The following is a 9,789-nucleotide window of genomic DNA, read 5'->3' as shown; positions in this document are numbered from 1 at the left end:
CCTTCGGTCACATGAGGCGCTTGTGCACGCCTCCTTGTTTGTTGTATCTGATTCTGCGACTGTGCAGATGACGCACTGGTGTTTAGTGTGGAAAGATGGCTCCTTTTCCGGACGAGGTGGATGTTTTTACTGGCCCACACTGGCGAATGAAGCAGTTGGTGGGCCTATACTGCGAAAAGGTGTGTATAACTAAAAGTCGGTCATTAATGTGCAGTTTTATAAGAAACATATGACTGTGTATGGCCAACGGACGAGTGAACGCCAGCGTGCTAGCTGGCTAGCTTGTGTTTGTAGCACTCGGGATTGACTAACGTTATGTCGAAGCAGATTAACTAGCTGATGATTGTCCCCCGACTACATTAGGGCCGTTTTGGTAGCTCTGTGCTATGACTTATGAACATGAAGTTAGCGTTACATGGAGGTGTTTGCTTATCCATTACTTTGAAGCATGTATTGGGTTGCTCTTAATATACTTTTTAAGAACACATCCTCGACTGAGGCTTGCTAACTGGTTTGGCTAACGTTAGCTTAACATTAACTCATTTTGCTAATTTACACAATACATTGTTATGTAACATCACAATGCCGTTTCTTATACACAAGTTGTGCATAACATTGAAAATTCGCACGCTGTCTGTTAGAATTTCGACACATAATAAATAAATTAAGTCAGCGACACTTTTTGTTTTAGCTAGCATAATGCACCGTGGGTATGCTCACGTATACAAAACTGCTGTCATGTGCTAGCTATTACATTCTCAGTCGCACCGCAGATGTTGGGTTGGGTCACGTATAGGAGAAACCACCAATTATTGTACCATCAGTAGTGCTAATGGTTTTATTTATTATTGCATATTATTACGTCATGTTACACAAATGACGTAGCTAACATTTATAATAATTTAGTTATTCTTTCTTTGTTTTTACAGCTGTCAAAAACCAACTTCTCCAACAACAATGATTTCCGCTCATTTCTTCAGTCGCTGTGCGCCACCTTCAAGGAGTTCAAGATGCATGAACAAATTGAGAATGAGTACATCATCGGCCTGTTGCAACAGCGCTGCTGCACTGTGTACAATGTGCACTCTGACAACAAACTCTCAGAGATGTTGTCCCTCTTTGAAAAAGGGTTGCACAACGTTAAGGTAAATATGCAAAGATGCTTCACAGAATAGTTTATTATCCTGCCATGACCCTAAATTGCACCTTGTTTGCACTTTACTTGAAAGGAAAACATGCAGCAGTTCTGCAGAGCTCAGCTGATAGTTGATGCTCAATGCTTGGGTTACACTCTGTCATTAAAATAACTATTATGTTAGCCACACAAAGATTGCAGTACCACCACCAACAACAACATTGCAATTGTTATTTTTCTTATACAAGTTAAATGTAAAGATGGGACATTAATCTGTATATTTTTAAATGTAATTCTTTTAAAATCCATTTTAATTTTTACAAATTGTAGCATCTTTTTTTTCTATAAAACTAGTAAAAACCAACTATTGTATGAGGTTACAACTTGAGAATTGATTTATTAGGAAATTGCAGTGCAGTACAGAAAGACGTGTGCTAAATTGTATAATAATGGCAGGGCTCTTTTGTGATCTGCTTAACAAGAAATACGCGTTATTGTTTTCTCTCACGCAGTGGACAAACCAAAAAAAAATGGGTTTTCCAGAATGATGCAATTGTGTAAATCTTAACTTCCGCTCTGCCCTAGTCAGTTTCTATAACAGAAAGCAACATTGTGTTAGTTTGGCTTGAGATCACAAACTCTGTCCTATGGGAAATATGTTTCTCCTGAGATAAATAATACTGCTGAGATTGTGTTTTTTTTTCATAGTTTGAGGAGCTTACTTAGATTTGTTTTTATTTGTTAAAGAGACTTTGCAGAATATTAGATCTGAGGTTATAAATTGAAGTGGCAATGTCTAATAATTTAGCGGGTTTTATGAGCTGCTAGATGTTGTAGACGGGATTGTGAAGTCTCAACTGCAAAGTTTTTTGAAGAGATTCCACAAATGAATACTTATTTGTTTTTAGAGTGAATATGAGCAGCTTAACTATGCCCAGCAGCTGAAGGAGAGACTAGAAGCTTTCACACAAGACTTTCTGCCCCACATGAAGGAAGAAGAAGAGGTATAAGATGTTAACATTTATTTTCATTGTTATTAATAATATCTTTGAATTAATTGATTCTACAAAGAGTGGGTAAGACTAAATTGTTACTTAAAAGCAAAGGCAAAAGACCATAAAAAATAAACCCAAGGAGACTATTTTGAAATTGTGTTTGCTTACACCCCAATCAGTGAATTTCACTGTTGCAAGCTGTTTATAAACTAAGGAGAGTTGTTGCAGGTGTTTCAGCCTATGCTTATGCAGTACTTCACCTACGAGGAGCTTAAGGACATCAAGAAGCAGGTGATAGCACAACACTGCAGCCAGCACCAATGGGACTGTGCCGCCGAGGTGCTGAAGGGCTTCAGTTTGTGGAGCCAGGCAGAGGAGCTGCAAAAGGCCTTTAAATATGCCGACCACGAGAAGACAGATTATGGTTAGTGAATATATTCCTGAATGTTAAACTATTTTTTTTATTTTTATTATTATTATTTATGGTAACATCAGCCATTGTTAATCAAAGTTCATTGATTAACAATAAAAAATATTTGAAGCCCAGTGGTATTGTTTAACACTTACGTACGATACACTTTTTTCACAGCAGACATTTTGACTTAGTCATAGAAAAGCACTCTAAGTGTACTAATAAAACAAACAATGGCTCTGCCCCATTTATGTTTCCCAGTAAGCTGTGGCAGTGAGCCAGCATGTACAAAAGCAGGACCTTGAAACCAAGGCAGCTACATGGAATTCAGCCATTATTAATTTTTATCATTTACATCTGTACTTTTCCTACTGTCAAATGTCAAAATGTTTTCTGCCAAAAAGTCCTATGTCCAAGCAGTGCCGGTTTTTAAAAACTAAGTCATTAGCTTTCTTAAAAGGATACATTGGCATTTGTAAAAGGTGCATTTCATTCAATTTTGGTATTTTGAGTTGGTTACAAGCAAAACTGTATTGTTCTGTTCCTCAGAACTGGAAAAGAACAGGAATTCTTCAACCCACATCTCCCAGCTTCCTACCGAAATTATGCTGAGGCTGTTCCACTATTTGGACCCTGAAGATCTGTGTCGCTGTAGTCAAGTGTGCAGCTCTTGGTCAGAGCTGGCTAAGACCGGCTCTCTGTGGAGGCACCTCTACCCTGTGCACTGGGCCAGAGGTAGGCTGCTGATAACTGGTCATTACCTAAAGGAACACAATATTGTTAACAAAGACTAATTTTCCCTGCAAAATATATAATATAAATATAGTAATAAATCATATAAAAATATGCAAAAATACTTGCATTAAGTTAAGTATGTAGTAGTGGTACACTGCTGAGAAATGTTTGTGTGTCTCTAATGTAGGTGATTATTATAGTGGCCCCCCTGGGGATCTGGACCAGGAGCCAGATGATGAGTGGGTGAAGAGTCGGCAGAATGAGGGGCAGGCCTATCAGAAATGGGATGAGGATGCTGATGTTGATGAGTCTGGTAAGCTACGTAAAAAAAAAAGTATAATTGGGAATGTGTTATTGCTAGTTTCAAACCCCTTTAACTGGCCTTTGGCAAACTATTGCATTGTCAGTGTGTACCCTTAAACACACAATGACCACTGTTTTTAATGCTCTGCAGTGTAAGTTAGTCAGGCATTTGTTTACACTGGTCAGCTGTAATAGAGGTATGTCATTAACAGATTAGGCAACTAAAAAAAGTCTACTAAAATGTATCTTCAGTAACCCTGGTATCAAAAGTCATGGGCAGGCCTGCAGTGTTGCATGGTAGTCCATTCTTTGAAGGTAATGGTTAAAATGAGTTCTATATCTAAACTGAGTAAATTGCGTCATCCATGTTCTTGTTTATTGTCTTTTTTAGATGTGTCGGACCATACACAGGGCTCCCTGGCAATTAACACTGCTCAGCGAGAGAAGAGGCTTCTGCATGGGATTATCCAGAACCTCCTGCCATCTGTGGGTCCGTCCGTCAGGTCCATTGTTTTGGCGTACAGTTCTACAGTCTCTAGTAAAATGGTATGCAGTGCAAAATCTTTATTTTGACACTGTAAATGCACGATGCCTGATTATGAAGTCTGAATTGTCACACTTTTATCCTGTTTTCAGGTGCGCCAGATCCTCAGTTTCTGCCCCAATATTACTCACCTGGACCTGACCCAGACTAATGTTACAGATAGTGCATTTGACAGGTAAATATTAAAAGTCATGACTAGCATACCATTAAGTAATTTACCCAGGACCAACCCTGGTCAGTTCTTTTTTTATGTACAGGAAATTCCGCACTTACAGTATCTCCATGTTCTTGCTATCCTCCCTCTTTCAGCTGGGCGTCTCTCGGGGCTTGTCTCTCTCTGGAGCACCTGGATTTGTCGGGGTGTGAAAAGATTACTGATCACACCATCAAGAAACTGTCAGTTGGGCTGGGTGACCTCACATCCTCCACCTGCTTTGACAAACGTTTGGACCGACGGGCCAAGCTTCTTAAAAGTTCCTCAATACCCATCACTCTGGTGGAAGAGAGGAACCTTTATCCAGTGGGACGAAAGCGGCAGGCCATCATTTTCAAGCCGGGGACTGGCCGTTGGGGCGCTAACTGCACCCCCACGCCAGTGTGGGTCCTGGACCCCTCAGACCTTGCTGATATTGAAGACGCTGCAGATTGGAGCCGCCGCGGTGGGGTGTCTCTTCCTGAAGCAGAAAGCCTTGTAGAGACACAGCTTGCGGGAAGCTCGTGCTGTTGCAGGAGGAGCAGGAGGCGCGGGCACAGGACTGGCTCAAATGCCTCCTATTTGCATCAGCAGTATGCAATGTCTGGGGAAATGTTTTGTGGTCACTCCACCTGCTGCACGACTAGTGACATGGCCCTCAGGACTTTTACTGGGCCACGGTGCGAGTCGGGCACCACCAGAAGCAGTACTGCAGAGTTTCGGACTAAATGCTCCTCGTTTGGGGGGCTGCAGTGCCTGGGGCGTCAAAACAGGACTGACCAGTCAGCGGCCAAACGCTCACTGAGGTTTCTCAGCCTTTCTGGATGCTATCAAGTCACAGATTTGGGCTTAAGGTAAAGATAATGCACTGCTGTTTTTCAACAAACAGACTTCCTTAACACTTGAAATGGCAGAATTTCATAATACTAACCTGGGTTTACATGGATTTATGAGAGGTTAGTATCTTCAGAAATGGATGTGAAGTAGTGAGATGCATGATGTCACCTTTGATAAGCTGTAAATTACCAGGTTTTGTCAGGTTGCCATTTCAAACCATTTAGTGGTAAGTGTAGTTATTTTCAGTGCTAGTTGAAAACCGAAGGTGGTGTAATAACTTGTGTGTGCTGTCATTTGTACAAGCACTGTTGTCACTTACCTTTGGTCAACCCCTCCCAGCTGCAACCTTTCTCACGTACACAGTTTAGGCGAGATAAGGTATGAGTGTTTATTCACATGGCCAAATAAAATGGAAAGTAGAAATACAGGTGTGCTCTGCCCATCAAGTTAGGTTTCCATCCAGTTAATATTACCTAAATGCTGATTATTAAAGAATGGTGTTGTGCATTCCATTTTCTATAGTGAACAGTTTCATCTTTCTTTAGGTAAAGACTGGATTATCAGTGTTCCTTGTCAGTGCCTGTGTGCACGTTGCTGTACCTGTATAATGAGTTTGCATTGTGTGTTTCAGGGCTCTGTCGCAGCGTGGAGGGCTTCCTTTCCTGGAGCATCTCAACCTGTCTGGCTGCCTCCTCATCACTGAGGTGGGGCTGCAGGAACTGGTGTCAGCCTGTCCTTCCCTCAATGATGAGCACTTCTATTACTGCGACAACATCAACGGTAACACTCACAAGGGAAACTGTTTTCCAATTTTCCTCTGAAACACAAAAGCTGTACATGTTGTTAAGGTGCTTTTTAAAATAGGCTGTGTTATATAACTGTATGTTAATATGTCATGGTAAAAGATTTTGTGAACAGATCTATTGCTTATGTGTGGCAACTGGAACAAATCTTACTAACCCCACCTGCATAGCATGTGTCCTATTGTAAGTAACAGACTACTGAGGTGAAAGGTAAGTAGGCACTACAGTAGCCAGTATGATGCCGTTAGTATTCACTACATTAATTTGAAATATAATGATTTGTTTTTTAAATATTGGTGTGTGTAAGGGCTTAAAGGAACACGCCGACTTATTGGGACTTGTCTTATTCCCCGTATCCCCCAGAGTTAGATAAGTCCATACATACCCTTCTCATCTCCGTGCGTGTTGTAACTCTGTCTGATGCACCCACCGCTAGCCTAGCTTAGCACAGATCCTGGAGGTAACCGGCTCCATCTAGCCTAGCTTAGCACAGATGCTGGAGATAACCAGCTCCAACTATCCTACTGCTAGCAAATCACTCCACCCAATTAGCAGAATTAGCAGTGCTTCGCCTTCTGAGAATATAGTTCCCAGTACGTATACAGTTAGAAGATGGCTGTGTCTCATGTGACCTTGTTATTTGTACACGCTGTGACTATACAAATCACAACATGTAAATAGGAACATGTTTACATTATTTTGTCACTTATTGGGAGCAGTAGGCTAGATGGAGCCGGTTACCTCCAGGATCTGTGCTAAGCTAGGCTAGCGCTGGGGCTGTCAGACAGAGTTAGAACACGCACAGAGATGAGAAGGGTATGTATGGACTTATCTAACTCTGGGGGATACGGTGAATAAGATTAAGTCCCAATAAGTCAGCGTGTTCCTTTTTTTCATTTGTCTTATGGCATGTAGTTCAGTAGGTGACCACTGTGTGGCGTTTCTCTCCAGGTCCTCACGCAGACACGGCCAGCGGCTGCCAGAACCTGCAGTGTGGCTTCAGGGCCTGCTGTCGCTCTGGAGAGTGATCCCGCCAAGCAACACCTTTCGTAAAATGTCACATCTCCTTTTAATTGCACTTTATCCTGGGAATACCAGTTTTGTGTCACTTCAAAAGTGTTTCTGGACAAAACTAAGTTTGCTCCCGTTATTTCCATTTCCATCTATATTAAATGGAAATATTCCTTAAGAAAAGGAAAATATAAGGTGAAAATGGATTTGAAGTGTATGAAAATGTACATTCTGTTTCCGGTTTTGGTTTAAAAAAAATAAAAGTAACTAGAGACGCGTAAACACCAAGGCACCAAACATGTTTCTTTTGTCCCTAAAACTATACTGATTTATATAAGTCTTCTTCAGCCCCGGTTGTGTTTTAGTTGATATATTTCTAATCAGCATAGTGTAGACGGACATCCGAATCAATTAAACAAGCTGTCATTTGTTGGAGATGGTGACGTACAATAAATCAGGAGTGACTTTATTGCTGCTCCGCCTTAGATTGAAGCTGTCATTTTGTTGACTGTTACAGGTCAGAATGATTATAGTCCCACTGTACATGTGTTTTCTGTTGATGTTGGAACAGTAGCCATTGATACACCAGGCATAAGACACCAGTAAAGGATGTACAGAGATAGGAATTGGTACATGATGTTGCAGTGTAGTCTTAACATTTTTGTTCCTAGGCACCAAAAAAAAAAAGCTCTTGGCTTTTATTTTTCTTTATGCACTCCAATGTTGTGGGAAACAATGGACCAATGTTCATACAAGAAGGATTTTTAGAGAAGCTTAAAGAAGATTAGGAATATTACCCTTAGATTGGTAGAAGTCTACGGTGTTCTGTTTTCAGTAGATTGTACTTCATCTTTAATCGTTATGCTGCAGGATGATTTTTTTTTCTCTCAAAGTCTTGCATGAGGAGTTCCATTGAAAATGTTCAATTCATAAACAGAATAATAAAAGGTATCTTGGAGTTAAAAGCTCTGTTGGTCAATTAATTTTGTGAACACAAAGTAAAAATTGAAACTTGCAAGTGGGATATACTCAACATAATAAATAAAAACTGTGGTAAAGTTGGTTTTATATTGGACATTGGATATTCGACTCATTCAAAAAATCTATTATACGGCTTGTCATTTTGACCTATTCACGTCAAAATACTTCTGATGAACTCAGCTAACCCCCCTACACAACACAAAGCTGCTTTAAAAAAAAAAAAAAAACATCCTTTCATTTTTTTTTATATTTTTAAATATTAAAGCGCCCATATTATGCTCATTTTCAGATCCATAACTGTATTTTAAGGTTGTACCAGAATAGGTTTACATGGTTTAATTTTCAAAAAACACCATATTTTTGTTGTACTGCACAGCTCTTTCTCACTGCTGCAGATCCTCTTTTCACCTGGTTTCTGTTTTAGCTACAGAGTGAGACCTCTTTTCATCTTTTTCTGTACTATCTTTGATTACACTGCACATGCGCAGTAGCTCAGATGTAGAGCATGTCAGCTAGCTAACTCTAGAGACAGTAAAAGAGAGCCTGTTTCTCCAACTTTGGTCAGTTACAAGGCAGGATTAGCTGGGAGACTTCTAAATGAGGACGCACATGTAAGTAGTTCTTTTGTAGATTATGGTGAACTTGTGTGTGTTGTAGCAGTGCTTTGCTATTGAGAACGACGTAGCATGCTAGCGTTAGCATTAGCATGCTAACGCTACGAGTTAACGGTTGTGGTTAGCCAGCTCATTTCGGACTGTGACGTCACAGTCCGAGCCGATTTTGAACAGCTCACCAGGAGACTGAAGGCAGGACACATTCAGAAACCGTATCTCACTCAGAACAGCATGGATGGATTTTTTTCAAAATTTGTATGTGTGTGGAAGCACCAGAGACACAAAAGAACACCCTAAATCCCAGAAAGTGTTTTTTTCATAATATGGGCACTTTAAAAAATGCTATAAATCTATTATGTGGCTTGACCTTTTGACCTATTCATGTCAAAATACTTCTGATGAACTCAGCTTCTATTTAAAAAAAATATACATCCTTTCATTTTATAAATATATTTTAGTCTTCACCAATAACCAGAGTTTCCTGCGAATTCAACCAATCACAGCCAATGACCAAGTGGAAGTGAGAACGGGTTAACGTAACACGTTTCATTTTCTTGTTTTTGAAGACGAGACGTGTGTGACTCGAATATCTCACATGTACTAACAAAATGTACAGCGAAAGACCGTGCAAAACATTTCAGACCGTCCTGCCAACCTGTATTCATTTGAACATCAATGTAAGCTGCATCGGTTTTTCAATGTGAAGTCGCTGAAAGCTTCTCATGTTTCAATCCTGTCGGCTCTCTGCAATGGGCTGGGCGGCTGCTCAGTTACCCCCGCGACTGACGTGCGTGTGTCAAGCTGCATAATAGATTTATATAATTCTTTAATATTAAAAAATATTTTAAAATCAAAGGATGTTTTTTTTTAAAAAGAAGCTTTGTGCAATGTGTAAGGGGAGTTAGCTAAGTTCACCAAAAGTGGTTTGACATGAATAGGTCAAAAGGTCAAGCCGCATTATAGATTTATATAATTTCTTTAATATTAAAAATATTAAAGAAAATTAAAGGATGGGTTTTTTGAAAAAAGAAGCTTTGTGTTATGTGTAGGGGGGTTAGCTGAGTTCATCAGAAGTATTTTGACATGAATAGGTCAAAATGCTAAGCCGTATAATTGATTTATAGCATTTGTTCACATTAAAAAATATTTAAAAAATGAAAGGATGGTTTTTTTAAATAATAACCTTTGTGTTATGTGTAGGGGAGTTAAGTGAGTTCACCAAAAGT

The 9,789-nt window shown here is 39.9% G+C and overlaps 1 protein-coding gene across 1 annotated transcript; it reads left to right on the top strand.

Annotated features, from left to right (window-relative positions):
- Positions 1–20: 20 nt before the first annotated feature.
- Positions 21–7,933, top strand: fbxl5 (F-box and leucine-rich repeat protein 5). The gene is made up of 11 exons (XM_028588336.1): positions 21–179; positions 930–1,145; positions 2,044–2,139; positions 2,359–2,554; positions 3,092–3,277; positions 3,465–3,590; positions 3,972–4,126; positions 4,217–4,299; positions 4,434–5,171; positions 5,786–5,934; positions 6,909–7,933. The coding sequence occupies exons 1-11, from the start codon at positions 96–98 to the stop codon at positions 6,983–6,985; spliced, it is 2,106 nt and encodes a 701-aa protein (XP_028444137.1). The 5' UTR covers positions 21–95; the 3' UTR covers positions 6,986–7,933.
- Positions 7,934–9,789: the final 1,856 nt, after the last annotated feature.

The sequence above is a fragment of the Perca flavescens genome, chromosome 9, assembly GCF_004354835.1.
Source record: "Perca flavescens isolate YP-PL-M2 chromosome 9, PFLA_1.0, whole genome shotgun sequence".
Classification (NCBI taxonomy): domain Eukaryota; kingdom Metazoa; phylum Chordata; class Actinopteri; order Perciformes; family Percidae; genus Perca; species Perca flavescens.
The sequence above is the reverse complement of the archived record's forward strand: the minus strand, read 5'-3'. Positions and strand labels throughout refer to the sequence as shown.

Excerpts from the sequence above, each read along its gene's own strand:
- fbxl5 (XM_028588336.1), top strand. The coding sequence starts at position 96 with ATGGCTCCTTTTCCGGACGAGGTGGATGTTTTTACTGGCCCACACTGG. Across the intron at positions 180-929 it reads TGGGCCTATACTGCGAAAAG|CTGTCAAAAACCAACTTCTC; the intron begins GTGTGTATAACT and ends TTGTTTTTACAG. Across the intron at positions 4,300-4,433 it reads ACAGATAGTGCATTTGACAG|CTGGGCGTCTCTCGGGGCTT; the intron begins GTAAATATTAAA and ends TCCCTCTTTCAG.